Source organism: Pelodiscus sinensis, chromosome 13 (genome assembly GCF_052426305.1).
Source record: "Pelodiscus sinensis isolate ZL-2025 chromosome 13, ASM5242630v1, whole genome shotgun sequence".
Classification (NCBI taxonomy): Eukaryota; Metazoa; Chordata; order Testudines; family Trionychidae; genus Pelodiscus; species Pelodiscus sinensis.
Window position 1 is genome coordinate 26300130 of NC_143064.1, and position 24846 is coordinate 26324975.

Sequence of the window (24846 nt, forward strand, 5' to 3'; positions counted from 1 at the left end):
GGCTAATAGCCATTGGTGGACTTATTCTACATGAATTTATCTAACCCTTTTTTTTAACCCTGTTATAGTCTTGGCCTTCACAACATCCTCTGGAAAGGAGTTCCACAGGTTGACTATGCATTGTGTGAAGAAACATTTTGCATTAGCTGAAGTCAATCGCTCTAACTTGCACGAAACCACTAATAAATTGAAAAGGGAAGTCTACTCAGGAGTTTGCTCTGGATTACCTACACTGCTCCAAACTTGTGTGTAGACAGTCTTTTAAACTGTAGCACAATAAACAGACTTTTTCTGTCCTCTTGTAGATCTGATTTTTGCAGCTGAACACTTTGAAGTGCATGGTAATTGCACAGTCAAAATAGGTATTAGAATATATTTAAACAGGGCCTTTGATTGTATAAATGGTCAGCTGGAGCAGTGAATATGTCCATGTAAAAATACCTGCTTGTGAAAGTTAAGACTGTTTCTCTGCATCAGTCTGTCTGGCTTCAGAAATTTTGTGAATATAGGCAGCATAGATAGCATACCAAGAATATGACTGAGAAACTGGCTAGTGCCAAGCACAGTTCGGGCCTGACCTTTTCTCACTCCCTCCAGACAAAAGCTCATTGCAAAGGGGCTTTTATTTCCTTTTGTCCATAACACCTCCGACTCCATCTGCTTGCCGTAAGAGAGGTATTTAGCTTGCAAAACATTGGCTAATCTTCACTACTACAATCAAATACATGTGAAAATATTCCACAGAAGGAAACATGGCGTGAAATAATGTTTATTAAAAAGGACTGTACAGACACGCTGAACATTGAGCACATTACTCCAACTGGGCACAGGAGTATAATATTTAGAACACAACCCATTGAAACTCGAGACTAGTACTAACAAAGAAGGGAAAAGCAGAAGGCTCTCAAATAAGGGTGAATGGTGCCATTTGTATTTTACTTGCTGAGGATATTCGTTAGATCTTACCTAAGCCCTGCTGGAGCAGTCTAATCTTAAAAGTAAAACAACAGGGTGATACTGTCAAAAATGGCCACCAGCTTTAATTTTGTAATTTGCATTTGAGGGAAGGTTCACTTAATAGTAAACATGCCTGATGGTAGGGTTGCCAACTTTGTAACTGCAGAACCAAACACCTCTGCCCTGAAGCGCTGTCCCTGGGTCACTTCATCCTCCCCCACTCTCACTCATTTTGACCAAGCCGGGGCAGGTGGTTGGACTGTGTGAGGGGGTGAGGGTTCTGGCTGGGGGTGTGGTCTTTAGAGTGGAGCCAGGAATGAGAGCTTCAGGATCAGGGTCAGGTGCCCTATACAGCCCAACACTGGCATGTATGCACCCCCCCCCCCCCACACACACACACCTTATACAGGGAGCAGCTGCTTTGTGGCGAGGGAGGAGAAACTGGGGGGCAGGAGTAGGGTTGCCAACTCTCCTGCACTAGGTGGCATTTGCTGCAATGGCATCCAATTTGTCCAGCATGGGAGATTTGGTAATCCTGGAGCAGGGCAGGAGGGATGTCCACCTGCAGCCTCATGGCAGCAGGTGGGAGGCATGGGTGGCAGCGGGTGGAGTGAGTGTGGGCAACTGCACAGGCAGCTTTGAAGGGCAAAGCTGTGCTTTGAAAGGGAAACCGTTGCTTCTCTCCAGTCACGGGCTGTGAGGCCACCCCCTGCTCCTTCTGAGTCCTCCAGGCCATGCTTGCACTGCAGGGCTGGGGGATGCCAAAGGAGCAGGATAAAGCTGGGGTTGCTGAAGCCCCAGCACGGAGCCCACGAGGGGAGGGGAGAGACCGGGAGATGGGGCCACCAGAGCTGGAGCTGCCTGCAGCTGCTTAACATCCCATCCCAAATTTAGTGATGTTCTACACAACTGCATAGGCCTAAGGACATTCCTGCTTGGGATTCAGGATAGAGCTCTGGGGAGGAGCCTAGAGGTTTGGAGTGTGGGACGGGGGCTCTGGACTGAAGCAAGTGGCTGTGGTGTGGGAGGGGCTGAGGGTTCTAGCTGGGGGGTCAAGCTCTGGAGTGGGGCTGGATGGGGGTTCAGGATGCAAGAGGGAGCTCAGGGCTGGGGTAGAGGGTTGGGGCAAAGGAGGGATTTGGGGTTCAGAATCTGGGTGATGCTTACCTCAGGAGCCGCCTGGGAAGCTGCCATGGCTCTCTGGCTCCTTGTTGGAGGCACAACCAGGAGGCACTGTGCGCCTGCAGACACTGCCTCTGCAGCTGCCATTGGCTGCAGTTCCCAGCCAATGGGAGCTGCAGAACCGACGCTCAAGGCAGGGCAGCCCCCTGGCTGCACGTCTGGTTAGAAGCCAGAGGGACAGACAAGCTGATTCCTGGGAGCCAGGATTGGAGCCTGCTTCACCAACCAGACTTTTAATGAAGCCACCAGGGTACCTTTTCGTCCAGGTGTTCTAGTCAAAAACGGACACCTGGCAACCCTATCTGATGGGCATCTCAAGTTAACTCTTGAGCACACATATCAAAATGTGGATTGGCAAAGTTATTCCTAAGTGCAATGTTAGAGGCTACTGTTGATCTGTAGGGGCTTTTACTTTATCAGACCATACAGAACGTACATAGGAGCTGTGGTGCAGGTAGTTTGCTCATATTTCTAACAGAGCAAGAAGTCAATAAGAGGTATCATTTCTTAAAAATTCTGGACAGAGGAGAGGTGGCAATGTTGTGTTGTCATATAAAAAATTATGTTAGAGTCTGGGGGGAGAAGTTTGCAAAAAGCGGAAGACATAATGGAGCATACAGACCTATGAAAAGTCTTGGGGGACATCTGCTCCCCCTTGCTCTATAGCAAATGAGGCCCCTGAAATCGATATTTCAAAATATTACTTTGTATAATCTTTTAAACAAGAAAAAAGACGAGAGGAAAAAGAAAGGGCCCAGTGCTGTTATGTCAGAAGACCTCCAATAATCTTCCAGTAAAAGGGGAATACCATTTTCTCTATGAAAGAACCCTTCTCCCTTAAATGCATAACCAACTTTTGACTCCTGGGTGTAATAGTTTGACTTAGTACTAGTAATGCACATTATTCATATGGCACAATTTTGTAAAAAAGAAAGTACAAAGCAATCAAAGCACACTATTGATATGGCACAACTTTGTAAAGAATATGAAAACAGCCATGTAAATACTAATACACGATCAGTATAAACTAGATATTCTATATGCACATATTATAAAAAATGTGGTTTTTCCTTATTTTTAAAAAAAGTTAGTTTGTTGAACAGAGAGGTGCAAGAGACTAGATTTTTTTAAAAGTCCAAAGTATTGACTTAGAAAATGGTGCATCTTCAAGCACTCTTCAGTTCAGTGAGAACTCTGCTCTAGAAATCCCCAAGGAGGAAGTATCTCTGGAATGTATAATGAGGTGGGAGCAGTCAGGAGACAGCCTAACTCTTCAGCTAGTGGCAGGACACAATGTCACAAGGACTTTACAAATCCACTTTTTTGAGCAAACTACTTCATTGCAGAATCATTTGCCCAATGTCCATTGTCAATACCTTTGGTAGTTATGTATATACGCTATTGACAGGACGAATTCAGATTAAGGGCCCTTATGCTGCCTTCTAACTATACACATTTTCCACTAACCCAGACAGGAATGGCACTACTGAGAGAAAGGTAGCATATGGCCTGTCAACATTTAAATGTACAATACAGCATTTATTTTTATCTTTAATAAACAGGAGTCATGACACAAGACTGTCAATCAACGCCATCGCTGCCCTCTACTGAATGGAATGTCAGATTTCAGCAAGCATCTGTATGATCAGATTAACTTCTAGTGGCCATTTCTCACAGAGGCTCTTATTCTCCTCATACTAAAGCCAATAGAAAAGATGCCCATTTACACTGAATGGTGAAGGCCTGTGTTTTTAGGAGCAGCAGGGCCTGAGTGGTCTCGCTGCTAATAGTGTCATAACCATATAAACGCCTATTACAACACTATAACATGAACTAAACTTGAAATAAGTTGTGGGGCTCACTTCAGTAACTCCTCCCTATGGGGACAAATGGACCTATAACTTTTTGCCTGTTGGGAATTAACCATGAAAAGGAGGTAATAATATTTATAATACAGAATGACATAAACAGGTGCACGAAAACCAGAAAAACGGCATTAGTCTAAGCTAAAAGGCCTACTCTAGGACCATGCTGAGAGTTGAACAAGAAAACATGGGTCTGAAAATTAATGAACTATTCTGGTGTGTTAGAAACTATCTCTAACTGGTGAACAAAATGATGAGGGAAAGAGCTATTTCACCCACCGTTCCCATTGTGGGTCCTTAAAGAAGGAGACTTTGTGAGGAAAATACAGAACAGAGCTTCTCCGTCATGGCTGCCACCCCCACCATTTCCTGAAGCCCCAAGCCTTTGTCTTTCTAATCCTACGAGATGGTCTGACTACACTGGACCAGAGATAGGGACCCATGTGACATCACCACCTCTACTGGCTCCAGCTGACAGCTGGGATCAGACTTTAGTAGGAACAACAACAGCTCCAGCCCAGCTCAACTAAATTATTTTATTTTCCTCCATACAGGACTGGCCTTACCATGAGGTGAACTGAGATGGCCGCCTCAGGTGCCAGACTGTGGGGGAGTACCACTAGAACCCAGAGTGTAGATAGTTGTGTCTGATGCTGGTGCATATGTATTCTCTCTTCTCTAGAGAGGGGGCGTCATTTGAGCTCCCCGCCTCAGGTGCCAAAATGTTGTGGGCCGGCCCTGCCTCCATAGGACAGCTATTACCATCTTTTATACTATCTTAGGCTATGATTTCCAGGTTATTTCAAAAGCAGTTATTTTGAAATAACTCCTAAAATAACTATTTCACAATAAGCTTATTCCTCTTCACAATCAAAAGTTATTTTGAAATAAGCCCATTATTTTGAAAAAACGGGCTTGGTAGTATGGACGCTTGCATTGTTATTTCGAAATAAGGGGTATTATTTTGAAATAACTCCCCTGTGTAGACATGCCCGAAGAGAGTGTCCAACAAGGGGGTTTTCCTTCTAAAACTTTCTCCAGCTGAAGGAAACAAGGGCTCTTGTTAAAATTAAAGCTTTATTAAATGCTGTACATTTCAAATGCTGTAACTATTTTTCTTTTTTGTATCTTTAATAAAAGATTAAAAGGATTGTTAATGGTGTGGTTGCTATGCTACTAAGCAGGCTAAGGTCTCTGTATACCAAATTCTGGACAGAGGCTGGGTTAGGTTAACACCTTTGGCACATTTATTCCATTTAAATTAACACAACGACACCACCATCCTTTGGCAAGTAGGAGGAAGGGGGACTTGGCGTAATTCATATGACTTGGCCAGCACAAGTTTTTTATGTACAGTCCCCAGCAGCAGGTAAAATCTCCTCACCAGAGGCCAGGGTGTGTCTTATTCTGTGTTTTTTAACAAAATTAAATTCATAATATAGCAGTCCCCACATTTTTTCAGTCACACCTCCTCTTACTAGTCATCTATTCGCTCCCTCTCACTTTCTCCCAGGATCTGTGGTCAGGAGCCAGGCCAGGGCCAGGAGAGGAGCCACATCAGGAACCAGGGGCCCAGGCTGGGGCAGGAGCAAAGCTGAAGGCAGAGAGCTGCTGGATGTCTTTCCTTCTCTGCCTCCCATGGGGGCTGGCCTGGCCTGGCTCCCCCTTCACCCTTCAAACATTCCACCATGTCCCCCAAGAGGAGTGTGCCCCATAGTTTGAGGCCTTAATACAACCATTCCAGCACAAGTATGGATGGGGAATTTGAGGAATGGAAAAGGGAAGATAGAAAGTCTAGGGAAGAGGCTCACTCCTTCCATAATCCCAAATGTTATTGAAAAGAATGTTTAGTACTTTAAAAATATTCTTAATATTCAAAGCTCTTTAATTTGCACAATCCCCCTGAGAGACAATTCAATATTATCAGCCCCACAGATGAGAGTAAATCACAAAGCTATTAGGCTATGTCTACACTACAGAGTTTTTACTTCACTTACATCCACACTGCAATTGTGTTCTTTCGGGGGAAAAAAATCAAAAGAACAGAGGGGGGTTTTCTGACAGTGGTAAACCTCTTTCTATGAGGAAGAAGCCTCTTTCTGAAAGAGCTCTTTCGGAAAAAGGCGTGTGTAGATGGGGAAGAGGGAGTTCTTTCAAAAGAAGAAGAAAAAGCACAGGTGCCCTGGAGGCAACTCCATCCATCCACACTGAGTGGACGCTATCTTTCGAAAAAGATTTGGCAGTGTGGATGCTCTCTTTCGGAAAAAGTTTTTTCAGAAGATTTCTTTCAGAAAAGCTTCTTCTGAAAGAAGCCTGCAGTCTAGATGTAGCCTTAGTGATATTCTCAAGGCAAAGGAGTAAGTTGTATCATTGGCATTAGAAACCAAGAGGTTCTGGATCCCTGTTCTGTACTCAGGCCACTCACCCTTCCACTGCCATCTTTAGACATGCTACTGTTACACTAGCTGACATAAGGACAGGAGTTCACTCTATATTGGAGGATTCTGATGGATATTCCATCTAGAGCAAAAGGTCAAAGTCAGCTCTGAAGTAGAGTGTGCTGGAAAATGGCTCTTTTCTTTAAAAGCTTTGACTTTTTGTTGAGAAACAAGAAGTTTTTGGTGGAAAGTGCACTCATTTTTAACATAAAATTTTTCAACCAATACTGCTGAGGAGTACATCAGTGAAATTCCTTTTGACTTCAACAGGTATTGTACCTGCCCACTTTAAAGCTGCCTTTGACCCATAGTTGTAAGGTGGAGAGGAAGTACAGAATGGCTAATGTTGCAGTCAATCATCACTAAAGTCAAGGTATATTTTACGATTTCCCCTGAAGAACTAGGATTAGCTCTTTGGCAACAGAGTCCCAGAAGTCTACAAATGCTGCTGCTGAGGCCTTAGCTCTTAACGGACTTAAAGTCAAGTCTTACGATTGCTGAAAATGGTCTAATCAAGCTGGTAAAACACAATTTTATATAGTCATATAGATTCAATGGTTTGATCTCCTTCCCAACTTTTAATCCAGTGCTGTAAAGACCTGGAATCTGTAATAGAATCAAACCCCATATTATTGAACTATATGCTGATCTCTTGTGTGTCCACATCCCTATTTTTCCTGGTAATTCCAGATATACTCCAAAATCCTTGGATACGCTGAGTTTTACTCTATATCTAGCCCATGTAATCTTCCTGGTTAGGATAAGGCATGGGTCTTTAGCATGGCAAATGGATATTCAGATACTTCTGTGCCTCAAGTGGTTTTCACTTAGGAGAAAATTGGAGTAATCTTTTAGAAAAATGTCCTTCAATCCTCCCCACAACTTGCTGAAGTAACACTTGATCATTAAAAATAGCCTGGTTTTATGGACAGTGTTTGCTGTTTGTATGGCAAACAGTGCAGGGACAGGAAAACACAGGGATGCTTTGGCAAGTATGGTAGGGATACCTTAAGTGATCTATTTAACTACAAAACATGTATCCTCAAATATATCTTCACAGGAGGGATCTGTCCTTCTCTGCAACCAGATCTACAAAGTGCTCATTGGCATTCAAACTGCTTGCATCAGAAGTTCCACTTGACTTAGGAATCAAAAGATGGAATGATTAAAATGTTAAAGTGTAGCACCATCAACACTTCTCCTGAAACCAAAATATGAGAACTGGATGGAAAGTAAGATGGAACAGAAACATTGTGCTTACGTCACATTAATTAGAAAACAATGGGTAAGTCATACTTAAGTCTGCACTTAATAAACTGGCCACATTTACAGTTCTACTGGAAAGGGATTAGGATGGGTCACATATTTTCTCCATGGATTTTCTGTTTCACTCGTCCTGTTTCCTCTTGGGCTTTTTGGGATTCCGAGACCGGCTTTTTGCTTTGCAGAGTGGACATATCGGTGCATTCCGATGAATTTGCTGATGACATGATAAACAGGCCTGCAATACAATGTTACAGCTTATTAATTTGCTTGCATTGAAATAGTGTCTAGGCATCCCAGGCTCTGGGACTCTGTGAGCAATCTATTTCTCTATGAGGTAATAAATCCATGAAGTTCTGTTGAGAGACACTGCTTATTGAACATCTTCCTTGCTCTAATAAGTTAGCTTACTGCACAGGAAAAATAAGTAAGAACTTGCATACTCAGTGGCAAACTGGAACTAAATTTTGTGGCAATTGTTCTTGGAGTCTACAGAAATATCAAGTAATTGAAAATGAAAGGATTTACTTAATTAGATTTTCAAATGAATAAAACTGCCAGTTCAGTCCCCTGTAGCATTTATTTTTATATTAAATTCAAAATTATTTTACATCTCCCCTCACATTTTTCTACTGACAATATCTGATTACATTAGATAAATCATTTAGGATTTCCTAGTTTTTGTCAGAAGGCACCTCTATCTAATCATCTAGTTTGACCCCAGGTACGCAACAGGCTATAGAATTCTACCCACTTATTCCTATATTGAGGCCATAGCTTGTGCCTGAGTAAGCCATATCTTTCAGGATATGTCTACAAGTGGAGATGGAGATGTAACTTCTGGCTCAGGTAGACCTTCCAGTGGGTAGTTCCGATTGGACTAGTGCCCTAAAAAGAAGCAAAGTAGCCATGGTTATATGGGTGCTGGAACAGGCTGACCACCCAAAATACACATACAGGACACTGAGAGTGGCTAGTCTATTCCAACACCCATGTAGCTGCAGCTTCAAGTCTAGTGTTAAGCATGCTATCTCAATGAGAGTTAGCACAGGTATACCTATCAAAGGTGTAACTTCCAGCAGGGGTCCTTCAAAAAGGCATCCAGTCTTAATCTGAAGACATCAAATGCTGGAGACTCTACTACTTTCTTTAAGGCATGCCTACATGGACAGCACTGCGGCAGCACAATTGTACCAATGCTGCTGTGCCACTGCAGCACACCTGACACTCTATGCCAAAGGGAGAGAGCTGTCGTTAGCATAATAAACTCATCTCTGCAAACAGCAGAAGCTATGTTGGCAAGAGACACTCTCCTGCCGAAATTGTGCTGTGTACACAGGCACTTACAGCCAGTGTGCTCAGGGGAGTGGTATATTCATAATCCCAGTGACTTAAATTATGCTGACATAAGCTGTAGTGCAGACATAGCCTTAATAGTTTCTTCTAATGGTTAATCATCCTCGCTGTTAAAAATGCATGACTTACATTTAATTTGAATTTGGTTTTAACTTCCAGCCACTGGTTCTTGTCATGCCTTTCTCTGCTAGATTGAAGCATCCATTAGTCCCCGATACTTTCTCCTTGTGACAATAGTATTTCTCAAGCTCAGGCATCATAGAGAAACTGGCAGCATCTGCCCTATGGCTCAATATACTCTACTGGGGGAGTCATACAACATACAGAGCCTGATTCTGATTTCCTGTGGACTGGTGCATCTGTAATAATGTCAGTGGAATTGCCTTTAGTTTGCCCTAGCACAGGCAAAATAAGAATTGGGCACATGATTACTTTTAATGCTAATACCTTCATGAACATGATATGTTCCAAATCACCCGAAAGACAAGTCTGTGCATTTGACACCCAAAAGACAACGCCTCACCTTCATTGGAGGGGGCTGTTGTCTGAAAGTTGCTGTCTGTCTGGTGTCTTGTTTCCTAGCCACTTGTAGCTGTTGGGCAGCAGCTGCAGCTGCAGCCAGAGATTCTGGAATGGGAGGTTCTTGTGGTTCTGTTTGCCATTCAGCTTTCTGCTTTTCAAAGTAGCTATACAAAAACAAATCAAAATGATAATCAACTGCTGGCCCATCATTTATTCATTTAATATGCATTGATTTGCAATGACTCTTCTGTGCTAAAACGTAATGGGCCAAACACAACTCTGGTTTTGTTCCTCTAGAATCAAATGACTTGCACCAAGTACTCATTTGGACCAAACATTTTAAAATGGGACAATGACAATAGATAAAATACAACAAGCGACCATAATCACAAGCCCAATGACAATCAATAAGTATCATCATAACACAGATGAAGAAGACTTGTCAAATAGTGAATTCCATTCACTCTGAATAGCAAGATCTAGGTTTTGGGAAATTGTTTATTGTTAATGAGCCAGATTCAAGCATATAACTGGTTAGTGGAATAATTACAGCAAAGTTGATTTGCTACATTTCTTCAGGTTCTTGTTTTCAGTTTTATCTTCAACGACAAAGGCAAGTTTTTTGTTTTTAATATAAACTGAGGATTTGGAACACGATTCTGCAACAAGGGATGAACTGCATAGTTATTAGTAGGGATGTGAATGGTTAACCAGTAAGCCTCAACCACTGAGGATGAGGCTTATTAACTATGGTTAACCAGTGGGGGCTGGAGCAAACACCCCACTCACCACGGGCAGGAGGCTGTTCCAGCCCTGAGGAGCCCATCACAGGTGGGGGGCACTCCAGACCAGTCAGAGCAGGACTTGACTATAGTGGGCCTAGCCTGGGTGCACCGTGGGCAGTAGCACTCCAGCCTGGCTGGAGTTGCATCAGCCCATAACGGGGGTGGGGGCAGCTCCAGCCCAGCCAGTGCCCCTGCCTGCCCTGCTTAATCTGTTAACTGGTTAACTATAATGTTTAACCAGTTCATTAAAAGGGATTTTACATCCCTAGTTATTAAATCTAGGGGCAAGGATTGATTTGAGGATTAGTCATAGTGGATCAGGAAGAAATCTGCATGTTCCCACCCCATAAAATCACGAGACAAAACAAAGAATTTAGACCCATTCCCTTGAAGCATGAGGGACTGGTCTCTGCTGGATGTATGGCGAGGTGGAACATTCTCGGTAGAAGCATAAACATCCTCCCTGGTTGTCAAAAAGATCAGCATGTCTCTACATTTTTTCCATAGATCCAAATGTCTGGATTAAGCCACAGTTTACCCAATTCTGTTTTTTTTTTTTTAAACAGCTGTAGCACAAATTAGAACTCAGGCCAAGACTCACTAAAGCCACTCATGCAGTAGTAAACATAGTGTGAGTGATAGTTTTGGATTCCTCTGCATCATACCTATTCCTGCATCATACCCATTCCTACTATCCAAATGAAAGAAAAGGATCCTTTGGAAAAAATATCATGTAATGTTATAATTAGAGATGGGATTGAACCAAAACCTTAGATCCAAACCCCTTAAACTCCTGAATTTTCCAGGCCAGAGCTGGGGTTTGTAGCTTTGACTGCTCTTTGATCTTTGCCCCATATTCAGACAGAACCCTTTTGGAGGCTTGTAGGAGGCTAGCTCCACCACATTAATTTTGTTTTTCATGATTGCCTCCAAGTTCCTACCTTCCAGCTGGGCCCAGAAACGAAAATGACAAAGCTCCAACGGAATAATAAATGGTTACAAGGCCAAACAGATTTTGATCTAGAGACCTACTCAAGAGAGAGTTTCTCTTCCTCCTCACAAAGATCTGGTAACCTCTGCAAGCCCAGTGTCATCCTCAAGGCATCTACATGCTCCTTCAGGGGCTTGTACTCTTCATGCAAGCGTCGAGTGGACTCCAAGAGCTTGTTGAGATCATTCTCAGACTGCTTGATAGTGTTCTCCATCTGAAACAGAAGACATTTGCCTAACACAGGAGTGGGATCCATGGCAAACAGGAGCTGCAATCACCCAAAACTGCAGAGGCACAGGTAAATATAGCTGTGGGAGCCCACCAGGGCTAACCCTGCAAACCAGATCTGGCTCCTGGGCCAGTATTTGCCCACCCCTGACATTCACAATTCTCTGTTTCGCAAAGATGACACTGTCCTGCAAAAAGTGGAGCTTTTCACATTCAGGGTATGTCTAGATTACATCCCTCTTTCGACAGAGGGATGTAAATTAGGCACTTTGAAATTGCAAATGAAGCCGAAATTTGAATTTCCCGTGCTTTATTTGCATAATCACATAATGGAGCTCTTTCAAAAAAGCGCTCTTTCGAAAGTAAAACTGCAGTCTAGATGGTCTAAAGGGAAGGCTTTTTCAAAAGATCCTGTAAACGTTCCTTTTTTGAAAGAACCACATGTAGACTGCGGTTTTACTTTTGAAATAGCACTTTTTCGAAAGAGCGCCATTACGTGATTATGCAAATGAAGCATGGGAAATTCAAATCCTGGCTTTCATTTTCAATTTCGAAGTGCCTAAAGAGGGAGGGATTACATTCCCTGCCTCTGTTGAAAGAGGGATGTAATCTAGACACAGCCTCAGAGTGGAAATGAATTGGCAGACAATGAAATGGCCAAACAAAGGGTGTGTCTAGACTACTGAGTTTTGTCGACAAAAGTGGACTTTTGTCGACAAAACTATACCTGCGTCTACACTACCGCTGAGTTCTGTCGACACTACCGCTGAGTTCTGTCGACAGAAGGTGTTATTGCCTGTAGGGTTGCGTCTAGACTACAGGGTTTTGTCGACAAAGCAGCTTGTTTTGTCGACAGAACTGAATGTGTCTAGACGCTCTTTGTCGACAGAAGTTTTGTCGACAGTATCTGTCGACAAAACTTCCGTCGACAAAACCCTGTAGTCGAGACGTACCCAAAGAGTTAACATTCTGAGGGGTGGAATATAGGCAAGGAAGAAGCAGCTGGATGGCGAATGGCATGTGTTAAACACAGGTGAGGCAGTTTCATGCAAGGATTCAGCTTGCAGCTCCTTCTTCCTCTGCACAGCAGCCCAGGAAGTAGAATGTGATAACCACTTAGCTGTAGCACCGAATGGGAACATTTTGGAAAGATTCTCAAGGAAAATTATAAAAATAACCTTTAAAAAAATATCCACTGGGACAGGGCCAACTCATTCGCATTATTTCAAGCCATTCCAAATGTTCCATGTGTTCAAAAGTCTAACTCCAGTGTTGTTGGGTTTATGTTCCACTTGGGAAAGAGATTGAGAGAAGCATCAGAAAGATAAACTGATGGAAACATCATGTGAAAGTGGGACAGCATGAAAGAGAAGCAGCGAGTGGAGAGGGTGAGAACTTTTGAATGATAAATGAAGGTGGTATACGTGCTGTATATTCAAGCCACCACTTGTGCCACCCCACACTTTGCAAACTTTTTACATCCCTAGTACAGAGCACAGGCTTCCCCCTAGCTCAGCACTTTAAAAACATTTACTCACCGTTACAAAGGAGAAAGAGTTTAATATTGCAGGAGAATGGCATTCAAAGAGGATTGCAATTCAGAATGGTTTTGCAAACCCAGAAGTTCACAAATCCTCAGCATTCCCCATTGTTCCTCTCTAATAGTCTCCCTATTTTGTATTAATATCCTTCCACTTGTTTTATTAGTTGTATCGCAGCAGGGCTTAGAGGCCTCTGAAAATTCAAGGCCCTCTGGTGCTAGGCATCACACAAGCATAACAAACCATCCCACTATCCCTGGCTCCCAAAAAGAAAACAACCCAAATCCCTGACAGCTGCCAAAGCCTCCCAGGTTCTAGGTGTTAAATTAAGCAGCACTAAGAGGGTTATTTGCTAAGAAGAGTCAGAATAACTTTACTATGGCTGCTGGTACCGTGGCAGCAGCAATGAACTTGGCTGTCCTTTTCCTTTGACGTAAATCTCCCATTTCTATTATTGAAAATCATCTTGCCTGATACAGACAAGCACTAAAAGTGGCTACATTCAACTCATTTGATACCATCTGTGTGGTCCTTTCATGCTGTCAGGAAAGCTCAGGTTGCATATCAATAACCTGTCAACTGTATATGAGACTCTGTATAACAGGGGCTGAGTAAAATATGGCCCACGGGCTGGATCCAAGCTGCTGGATCTGGCCTGAGGGAGCCTCAGTCTGCCCCCCCCCCAAATCAGAAAAGCTGGCTGTGGAGCCATGTGTGTCTGTGAATACTGGAAGCCCAGAAGGAGGAGGGAAGAGGCTTCTCATGTTGCCTTCCTCCAGGTCACAACCCCCTCCCAGACCTTGCTCTCTAATCACCAGTCACTGCTACATCCCTGCACCCTCCTGCTTTTCTGCCCCAGACTCTGCATCCCAATCCCCTGCCCCAGGTCACAATTCAAATCCCTGCACCCCCTCCTACTCCCAGGCCCCTCCCAGATCCTGTAGCCCCTCCTTTACACCTCCTCCAAGTCATAATCCTCTCCTGGACCCATACCCCCTTCTGGACCCTGCACACCCTCCTGCATCCCAGTTCCCCGCCCCAGGTCACAACCACTCCTTCACCCAAACTCCCTCCCAGATCCCACATCCCTGCCTGCACCCCAGTCCCTTACCCCAAACTCCCTTCTGCATTCCACTTCCATCTCAGATCCTGTATCCTCCATTAATATCATGGAAGAATGTGACCCTTCACCACTTACCAAATATTTGGAATGGGCCTCCCCTGCCCATCAAAAATTATTACCCACCCCTGATATGTAAGGTACGTCCTGACCACCATCTCACTGCTACATACCACATTTATGTCTGCATGGATCAGCCGCAGCTCCTCCACATGAGCCATTTTTTCCTGCAGCAGAAGGTCCATCTCCTGTTTGTATTCCTTCAGGTGCCTCTCCTCCGATTCCAGAGCTTCAAACTCTGCCTTCAGACGTGCCTTGATCTTCTCCATCTGCAAAGTCTTATTCCTATAACCAAACAAAAATTGCAAATATAAAAGGGACAGCTACTGTAATGCCAATGTAAATGCTCAGAGGGGTAGCTGTTTTAGTCTGTAACTTTAAAAAAAGACTAGTCCTGTATAGGGATGTTAAATTTCGATTAATCATCTAATCAAGTAGTCAATGGAATTTTCATCGACTGCTCGCTTAGTCGATAAGGAGGAGGTGGAGTGCTCACTATCCCAGCTGCACCTCTGCCTTTTAAATGTAGTAAGAGCTGCCCATGGCTCTTACTATATTTAAAAGGCAGAAGAGCAGTGGTTCCCTGCTGTGCCTCTGCCTTCCCAGCCCTCCCATGGAGACAGTGCTGGGGGGAAATCAGCTTTTAATCTGGCTCCCACCTAGCACCGGCTCCCCCCTTTGCTGCCTCTCTAATAGAGGCAGCAAGGGCGATGGGGAAACGACTTATCGAGTCACTACTCGACTATCCGATTAGCATATGCTTATCGGGTAGTCAACTAGTCGCTTACATCCCTAGTCCTGTAGCACCTTAGGGTATGTCTACGCTAGCTCGTTAATTCTGGCTGCCATTTTTAAATCCCCTTAGTTCGAACGAACTGCCCACGGCTACACGCGGCAGTTTAAAGTTAATCCGAACTAAATCCTTAGTTTGGATTAACTGTTACTCCTCATGGAATGAAGTGTAACAGTTAATCTGAACTAAGGATTTAGTTCGGATTAACTTTAAACTGCCGCGTGTAGCCGCGGGCAGTTCGTTCGAACTAAGGGGATTTAAAAATGGCGGCCGGACGGGAACATGCAAATAAAGCCTGGGATATTTAAATCCCGGGCTTCATTTGCAACTCCAGTTGCCTGATTTGCCTACCTAGCTCAAATTAACGAGTTAGTGTAGACATACCCTTAGAGACTAACAAAAATATATATATAGTAGTATCATGAACTTTTGTGGGCAAAATCCACTTCTTCAGATGGGTTTTGCCCATGAAAGCTCACGATACTCTGTATATATTTTAGTTAGTCTCCAAGGTGCTACAGGACTACTTGTTTTTTTTTTTTTAATATAAATGCTGATTGCTTAGAGCAGCAATGGGCAACCTAGGCTACTGGGTGGGCCACATGAGTGGCCCTTCTTCATCCAGGTGAGCCTCAGGATTGTCATAACCAAAATAATTTCCCAGGATAGGTTAGTTTTGTTAACTGTGCATGGGTACCTAGAATTTGCGGGATGTGCCGACTGAACTGTAGCATCACTTAGATGGGATGCAGCGGGAACGCTTGGCTCTCACAGTCAATGTTATGTGCAATCAGCATGCACCTCATCTCATATGCCCTTGCTGTATGCGCATTAGAGATGTTAAAAATGGTTATTATTGTAGCCGCTAAAATTTGTAGTGCTTACACGCTTGCTCCCTGGGAATGGGGCCAGTAGCCAGTATCTCCCGGCTGCTGCCCCATGTTGCAGACTCCCATACAGAGCCAGCAGCGCAGGTTGGCAGTTGGCTACTCGGGAGCCGGTCGTGCGGGAAGCTAGCTTTGAAGCTGGCTCTCCACATGTACTGGCTCCTCCTTGCCACCCCACACTGCTGCCTCTGTATCAAAGGCAGCAGCGAGGGGTGGAAGCCAGCTCACTGGGAGTCAAACTGGGAGTCACATGTAACTGTCTGGATAACTTATAAGCTCATGCTTATTGGTTACCCATTTTAAATGACCATGTGTATACATCCCTAATGTGCATGTCACTTTAATAATATCAGTAGGAAAAAAGTATGCAGATAAAAACCAGCAGAATCTGACAAACCTGCATGTGGGCAACAGTAAACAACATGTCTTAGGGGCCACACATAGAACTCCAATGGGCCACATGTGGCCCCTGAACCACAAGTTGCCCACCACTGTTCTAGTCAAATAAACCTGAACAGATTTGGATTAATGTTGCTTCAGATCAGCACTATTACACTGGGGAGCAGAAAAGCTAGAGGCAGAGGTGTGCACAGTACAAATCCAGACACAAAATTGGATCGACTCAAGTCACCCACAGACATTTACAAAGATTTTCACCAAGATGAGTATTTTACTATTATAGTAGTTGTCAGCTTTCTAATTGCTAGTAAACAGACCATGAGGCTCCATGCCCTGCCCTGCCTCTTCCCCCACGGCCCCACTCAGCCCCAACCACTCACTCCTCTCTCTCCCATCCCCATTGCTCGCTGGATTGTTTCCACCTGCCTCTAACCCCGGCCTCAAGCTGGGCTCCCTCTGCTCCGGAGCTGGGATGGGAGGTTCTGAAGCAGGACAAGGAGCTTGTTTGCAGGCAGGAGGTGTCCCCATCTGAAAAGTGGCTGGTTTGGCACCTCCTCCCACCCTGTGGTGACCAGATTTTTGGTATCCCTCAATACATCTGACCTGACCTACCACGTCCCCTTTTTGACTCGACTTCTGGCAACCCTACATGTACCCTACAGTCCGGTATTTGCACCCTCTGTCCGGTAGAAAATTTCAGAAAATACCAGACACATGCAATGTGCAATGTCCAGTATTTTCGGAATTTCCGGCTGGGTGCTGGAGGGAAGCCTGACGCTGGGAGTCCTGTGGTCATATGCAAAAGCCGGGTGGGGCGGGGACAGTGGCTGAGACTCCCAGCCACTCCCTCCTTCCTCCTGGCTTCTGCAAACAACCAGAGGCTCCCAGCATCAATTGCGGACCCGGCTCCCAGCTGGGAGCCTCTCGTTGTGTGCAGAAGTCGGGTGGAGAGTGTGGCTCCCAGCCACTGCCCCCGCCCCCGCCCAGCTTCTACTAGCAACTAGAGGGAGTGCCTGCCAGGGGCGCGGCCTGTTGGACTCCGGCTGCGGCCAGTGGCTGCTCCTCCCCCCGCCAGCTCTGCTTCCCACCCCCTCTTCCTCCGCCCCCCCGCCTCCCACCCCTCTTCCTCCTGGCCAGCCCCGCCCCCCTCCCAGTTCGTCCGTCCCCCGCCCCCACGATCAAGTGTGTCCGGTATTTTGGGGGGTCGTACCTGGGTATTTTGGGGAGTCCTAACTGGTAACCCTACCTACATGGCACCCAGACACAGGAGCCAAAAACTGGACTGTCTGGGTAAAACCCAGAAGAGGGCAACCCTAAGCCGTAGGCACGTGTATTTCATATGGTATATGCTATGCGTTATTGTAACATACACACATCTTCTGGGTGTGGTGTACTGCACTATTTAGTGGCACAGAAACCACTTACAGAGAGAATAATGTATCTTTTCCACAGCCTTAGCAGAGAGCCAGCTCACTTTTAGCTCATATGGTAGAAACCCATGCACTCAATTCCAGATGTCCCAGGTTTCACTTCACTTGCAGGTGACAGGAGTCTGCCAATGCTACATTATTAAAGAGACTATGATATGTTTTATATGGAAACAAACATATTTTTAAAAGGAAGCCAACTGCCCCAGTTTTGAAAAAATCAGAACCAGCCCTTAAAAGTAAAAAACTGTTGGAAAAAAGAGTCAGCTATAAAAGAATTATTATATCCATAAAAGCCATCTCCTAACAAAGCCAGAAATCATTTTGTCAAAACAAATGGTGACCTGACAGCATTGATTTCTGCAGTGGGAGGCAGTGGTTAGCTCAGCATAAAAGTGTTGCTAACTGGACTTCAGTTCCAGTAGTCAAAGTGTATTAGCTTCTGTGAAGGATTTATGGCACTTCAAAGGATTTTTTAAAACAACCACAGTGAGCTACTTAGCAATAATAATAAAGTTGCCATAATTTGTACTTTCACAATTAATACTGTCATTTTCTCTATATCAAAGCAAACATTGGTAACGGCTAATCTGATTAAAATTAAAAAGAAAAACAAATTGAAGATTACAACTCTCTATAGCTCAAAAATTTACAGGGAAGTCTTTCATCAACTGAGGGGACAGGATGTGTATGAGGCCTTAACAGTTTTAGAAAACAAATGTATTTTTATTTATTTTATATTAAGATTTATTACGTTTGGATAGGAGGATAAAGAGAAATCGAGCAACTAGTATTAAAATCTATTGTTCTTACAGTTAGGGCCTAGTCTTATAGAGATTTACGTGTGTGCTTAACTTTACACATTGTGAGTGATGTGAACTGCCACTGACCTTAATTAGAGATGTAAATGGGTAACCGGTTACCGGGTAAGCATAACCCTTTTGGGAAATTAAAGGTTAACCAGGTAATCCGTTAACCAGTAAGCATGTGCCTTACTGGCATGCTAACCAACTAACTGGTTAACTGGAGCTTCTTCTGCCCATGACACCCCAACTGGCAGGCCGCAGCAGACCTGGAGCAGCCCGTCGTCCACAGTAGGGACAGAAAAGCCCCCACCGCCTGCGACGGCGAATAAGCAGATCCAGCTGCCCAAGGCTGTGGCAAGGGGGGGCTGGAGTAGTCCCTGCTGCCCTCAGCCGGTGGTTAACCAGTTGAATGATTTGTTTAACCGGTTAACTATTCTGGTTGGTTTTTATATCCCTATCACCCTTATCGGGTGATGCTTACCAACAACCGGTTAACCGGCACCCGGCCTGTCCAGAGCAGCCTTCCACCCATGGTGTGGCGGGCTACTCCAGTGGTTCCCGCCTCCCCGCCCCCCAACAGCACGACGCAGCAGGTCAGATAATGGGTTAAACAGATAGTTCAACCAGTTAACATTTTAAATGGGATTTTACATCCCTAACCTTAATGGTACTTAGGGTTGCCAGCCCTCCCGGTTTCGCCAGAAGTCTCCCAGAATCATTCCCGATCTCCCAGAAGCTACCTCAGCAAAACCGGGACATTTCGGTCTAACAGTCCAGCATGACAGTGAAGCAAAAGCAGTCTTCTTACTTACTTCCACTCTGCACTGCTCTTGGAAGTGGCCAGTGCCATCCCTGAAGCCCTTGGGAGGGAATCAGGGAGTCTCCGCATGCTGCCTCTGCACAGAGCTGCGGGGGCTGTGCCTGTGGGCAGCAGAGCATGAGACCTCCCTGCCCCCCATGCATAGGAGAAGCTTCTGCCAGAGGGATGTACTTTCAAGAGCCACACCGCTGACCCCCCCTGCTACTCTCCTGCACCCCAATCCCTTGCCCCAGACTACATCCTGCATCCCACACCCAAACTCCCTCTGAGAGCCCAGCTCCTACCCACTCCCATACTCAAATTCCCTTCCAGAGCCTGATCCTTCTCTCACAGAAACTCCCTCCTAGAGCCCACACCTCCTCCTGCACCCCAACTATCTGCCCCAGCCTGGTGAATGTGAGTGAGGGTGGAGGAGACAGAGGCAGGAGGGATAAAGTGAGTGGGGGTGGGGCTTCAGAGAAGGGGCGAGACAGAGACAGGCAAGGGTCTTGGGTTTGCACAACTGGACAGCTGGCAACCCTAATGAGACTTTGCAAAGATGCAAGTGTGGAGGGGCGTCACACTAGTACATTTGGAAACAAGAGTAGAGTGAGTCAGAGGGATTCAATGAAAACATATGCACATTTAATATATATTATGTGATTTTTAAAATGAAATGTACTAACTACACGGTTTCTTAAATTTGGTAAATTTCTTGTAGCCATCACAAAAGAAATGCATCTTACGGAGGAATTTGAAGGTGGAGAACGTAATAAGCTTGTCTGAAAATTGTTGTCAACTGCGGTACAACAGTATGTAATATTTTGAATTTGATTATTTTGTTTATACCACAGAAATACATTCTTTTTTCCACTTTTAAATAAAATTACAGTGTTCCGTAAGAAGGATAGGTCAGATTCATCCCTTGATTTACACCAGGGCTCTATTAGGTGCCATTTATTTACAAAAGTCATTTATTTCTATTAATAAGAATATATTTGATTAGTGAAACAGAGCATCTTTTCACAGACGCGCCTCCCTATTTCTTCTGTTAGTTTAGGAAGGAGAATGGAATTAGGTCAATTTCTGTGCTGTTGCTTGTCAGTTTCATTTTCTAGTTCCAGTGTGCTACCAGAATGCAACAACACTAGAGTTTCAGGGAATAGTTCCAACTCAAACAATTAACTTTTAAAATTAAAAAACAAAGCATGCACAAATTGTGAAGATATTTTAATTAATATCAGGATATTTACTATATTTATTTTTTTAAACAAAAACCTAGCCTACATGGTTGATTCTGCCCTTGTTTCTATTCCATTCTAAGTTCCTATTCTGCCTTCCTCACCATAATGAGTATTCTCAAGAAATGACTACCATCTATCATGGGCTGTTCAACCTCTCATTCATCCTTTCACATGGGGAATAATGGGGCCCAATCCTGCAACTATTTTTATGTGCTTAGTCTGGCCACTATGAGTAGTTCCACTGAAGGCAATGGGACTATAAAGTCAAGCACATGCTTAAATCTTTGCTGGATTGGGACCTTATATGCATACATATATTTACTGACTGTAATAGTCTCATTGATTTGTCATTAAGCATGAGCAGAACTGTTTTCAGGATCAAGCTCTGACATCTCCTGCAACCCCAATAAAGTTCCTTTAATTAATATGAAAATGTGCATAATATAGGCAAAAAAGACATCAAAGGACAGAAAACAATAGGCCAAATTTTACTTTTTTCCATCTACTGATTTTATTCATAAAAGCCCTTTTAACTCTGCATGTGGGAGAGGGCAGACAGAGTTCAAATTAAAATAAACAACAGACTATGGTGGAGCTTTTTAAGCACATAAAATTTGTTTATTTACAGTACTTTAAAATAAATAAGACATAAAAGTACAAATAGCCAGAGCGTGTGATTTTTTTATCGGGCCTATTTTAGGCAAAAACCAACATGCCTTATTATTCACCTTATCTGCCCCATTCACTTAAATGTACTGGCTATTTAGAAATGTAATATACATTATGGCAACAAGAAATTAGCTGTTTGGTGTAAAAGGATTCTTAGATTTCACAGAACTTCATTTATTTTTCATGGCCTCACTATTTACAACAAGGCCAATAACTACACCAGCAAAGTGTGACAAATTAAATAATTGCAGTTACAGTCACCTTTGAATCAGAAAACTGAATGTTCCCAAATGCAAAGTATTGTAACAACCAAACAGAAAATTGATCAGATATTTAAATCCAATATTACAACCATCATGTCTGAGTAGATCTGTAACTGGCTGCTGATCTGCTGTAAAAGATGGCACACATTAAGCAGTTCAGCACAGACATTTCAGAGACTCGGTATCAATCTGGAACACATTCACATGTCCTGTCCCCCAATATTGGTACGTAAAAATAAAAATAATACATAAAAATAATTTCGGGCCTGGTCTTGCCACCATAATTCATGTGAGCAGTCTTTGCATGAGGAAGGATTTGGCCCTTCCATGGTAGAATAATTTACTTCTGTATATTCAGACAGAGATGTGATAATGTACATGTTTAAACGGTTAACTGATGAGCCTGGGCTCCATGGTTAACCTTCATGGTTACACACCAGACCCACCCCTTTCCTGCTGCTGCCTCTGTATTAGAGGCAGCAGAGCTGGGGAGGAGCAGGCAGGAGGCAGAGGTACTAGCATGGGGGGGGGGGGGTAGATAGTCAGTACACATGGGGAGCCAGCTGAAAAGCTGGCTTCTCGTGTTTACCAGCTCCCACAGAACTCCTCCCTTCCCCTACCACATGTAAATATGTAACCGCTGAAATTTTCACCAGTTCCACATTTACCAAATCCGCCCCCCCCCCCCGCATTTTAACATCCCTAATTCCCACGAAGAGATTTTGTTAATGTTGTAATGACTATAGAAACTATAGTAATTGAATTGTTGCTTATTCTTTGGTTTGATTTCAGTTTCTTTTCTCTATCCATAAGAAGTGTTTAAAATTGACCATGCTACTGTGACATTTTTTATTCTTTGTTTTATTGATCTCCCCCCTCCCCACCGCACAGATAACCCCTCTCTTACATTTTCCTGATACAAAAATATAAAACACAACTCACCATGATGATAAGCATGATATAAATACCTACATATATCCCAGTTGTGGCTGTTCTTCCTCCCAGCCACTTTCAAAATTATTGCACTTTCCTTAGGAAATACCTTTGCTATTAAATACACAAATTCTTGCTAAATGCACACAACTTGGGCAGTAATCAGAACATCATGTTCATGAACGAAAAGACACAAACTGAGCATTTAAAGCCAAACAGAATAATCCACTCTGATGCAATGCATTGTTGCTTATGATTGACTCTTCCTGCAACATGTCCTGTGATTCACTGTATGAAGGCCACTATATAAAAATTAATGGTATATTGGATTGCACTGAAGAGTGGAGAGCCCCAGCTGCCTGCCTTGCTGGTAAACCTCTTTAAGGGAAGGAAATAGCAGCCTTAGTGCCATTGTGTCTCTGCTTCATCATTCTACCCCTATGCTCCCAATAACTCCTTCAGAGGACCACAGTAAAAAACAGGAAGGGAACAGGGACAAACACATCCACCAGCCTGACTTCACACAACACCCCGAACCCTCAAATTGGAGAGAGAAAGAGAGAAGTAAGCTAGCTAAATAGATTTCCCAAGATGCAGGTTTCTTTCCTTTCAATCCCTCCCTACAATCCCCTCCCCGCCCCCACCCCCCAAAAAAAATTCCTCTGCAAGCCACAACACTGTTGCAATGCCTATCCCCCAAAGTATTAGCTAAGCAGCCACTTTTGCAGGATACTATAAGTCATTCCAAACAATCAGTACATTTTATTTTTTTTAAACACTTCACAGCTCCCACCTTCCTGATTTCAAAGCAGCTTCTGTGTTCTGGATACATATTGGACTCATGTATATATATTATCTTCTGTAATTTTCACCCTCTCCTCTCCTCCCTTCCCCTCCCCTCCAACATTTCTTAGATGAAGCCAACCAGAAGAATAGTAATTTAAAAAAACAACTGCTTTGAAACAGATCTCCAGTTGTTCATTCTTAGCTGCCACCTTCCTCCCCCTGTCTTTTTTATTACTAATACCCTGGAAATACATGACAATCACCGCCTTGTAATGCGTGTTTCACGGACCCCCTCTCTCAACAGATGCTTCTTTTATCTCCAGTTTCAGGAGATAAATCCCAGGGTTTTTCGTTGTTGTGGTTTTTATTTTTATTTTATTTAATAACATAACAGTAGCTTCTCCAAATCGGTATAACTCATTCATTCCTTCAAAGAGAGGGAAAAAAGCTTAGTGCAAGTGATGCTGCACAAAAGAAAACATACCTGATCTCTTTGATGCTCTCCAGTTTGCACATGATTTCTTGCTCATCAGCCATGCTTTTCACTCCGATTTAAACCTCCCGTGATGTACCAAATGGCAGCCCCCCAAAACAAAACAAAACAAAACAAAAATCAACCCATACAATAGACACAATGTAACCACCCGCTCCAGGCATACGGACTCTGAGCCTGTGCGGTATAAGCTATGAGAACTATGGGAGTTGGAGTCCAGTTCCTTATTGCAGCCCGGGCATGTGCAAGAGGAAAGACTACAACCCCCACAAGGCAGAGCAGCGCTCTCTTACTTCTCTTCCTGCAGCCACACTTTAAATCAATTTGTCACAGCTAATTATGTCAAAGGTTGCTAGTAGTGTAAGAGAGCCGAGTCCCTCCCCCTAGGGTTGTGGGTTGTTGCCCTTTTAAACTAAACGATGCAATGACCTATAAATGACTACTGAGAGCTGGTTGGAAAATTTCATGATTTTGATGAAAAGTTAAATGTAATCACACAGAAAAAAAACCTGCTCCAACGATTTTGAGAGCCACGCAGTTTCATATTTGACATTTTAATTGATGCTCAGTTGTCCAAAGATATGCAGAGGCACTGGGTTTTTTTTTCAGGATTGTGTTTCCACTCTCAGTCAATACAACTGACCATATAAATGACACAAAAGAAGAAATAAAACACAAATATAACCTTTATTGTTAAAAATTAAATGTAAAGTGATGCTCAGGCACCATTCATCAAAGGAGCTCAAAGATATGGATGAATTAGTCTCACTCTCCTGTGTAAGACTGATCATTATTTTTGTGTGGTTCCCACAAGGTGTTATCTAATGTTAGACAGTGATGAAGACATAGGGCCAGATTTTCCAAACCTTAATGACATAGGTTCTTTGGACAATCTACTTCTTCATCCTGAAGAATTTATGGACAATACTCTCAGCACTAATGGGCCTAGGATTGCCAGGTGTCTGGTTTTGAACTGGACAGTCCAGTATTTGAGCTTTCTGTTCGGGAAACAAATTGAGAAAATATAAATGAGAAAATA

General features: G+C 43.6%; 1 protein-coding gene across 2 annotated transcripts; it reads right to left on the bottom strand.

Annotated features, from left to right (window-relative positions):
- Positions 1-753: 753 nt before the first annotated feature.
- Positions 754-24021, bottom strand: ZC4H2 (zinc finger C4H2-type containing). Of its 2 annotated transcripts, none has more exons than XM_006136147.5 (5): positions 23799-24021; positions 14422-14593; positions 11401-11573; positions 9585-9747; positions 754-7943 (listed from the first exon to the last, which is right to left on the bottom strand). In XM_006136147.5, the coding sequence occupies exons 1-5, from the start codon at positions 23849-23851 to the stop codon at positions 7830-7832; spliced, it is 675 nt and encodes a 224-aa protein (XP_006136209.1). In that variant the 5' UTR covers positions 23852-24021; the 3' UTR covers positions 754-7829. The 2 variants fall into 2 exon arrangements, with proteins under 2 accessions (XP_006136209.1, XP_075796952.1); XM_075940837.2 differs by lacking the exon at positions 23799-24021 and adding an exon at positions 22538-22590.
- Positions 24022-24846: the final 825 nt, after the last annotated feature.

Coding starts and splice junctions, on each gene's coding strand:
- ZC4H2 (XM_006136147.5), bottom strand. CDS start 23,851: ATGGCTGATGAGCAAGAAATCATGTGCAAACTGGAGAGCATCAAAGAG. Junction 14,594..23,798: donor GAGAGCATCAAAGAGATCAG/GTATGTTTTCTT, acceptor GTTTGGTTATAG/GAATAAGACTTTGCAGATGG. Junction 9,748..11,400: donor GAAGAGAAACTCTCTCTTGA/GTAGGTCTCTAG, acceptor GTTTTTGTATAG/CTACTTTGAAAAGCAGAAAG.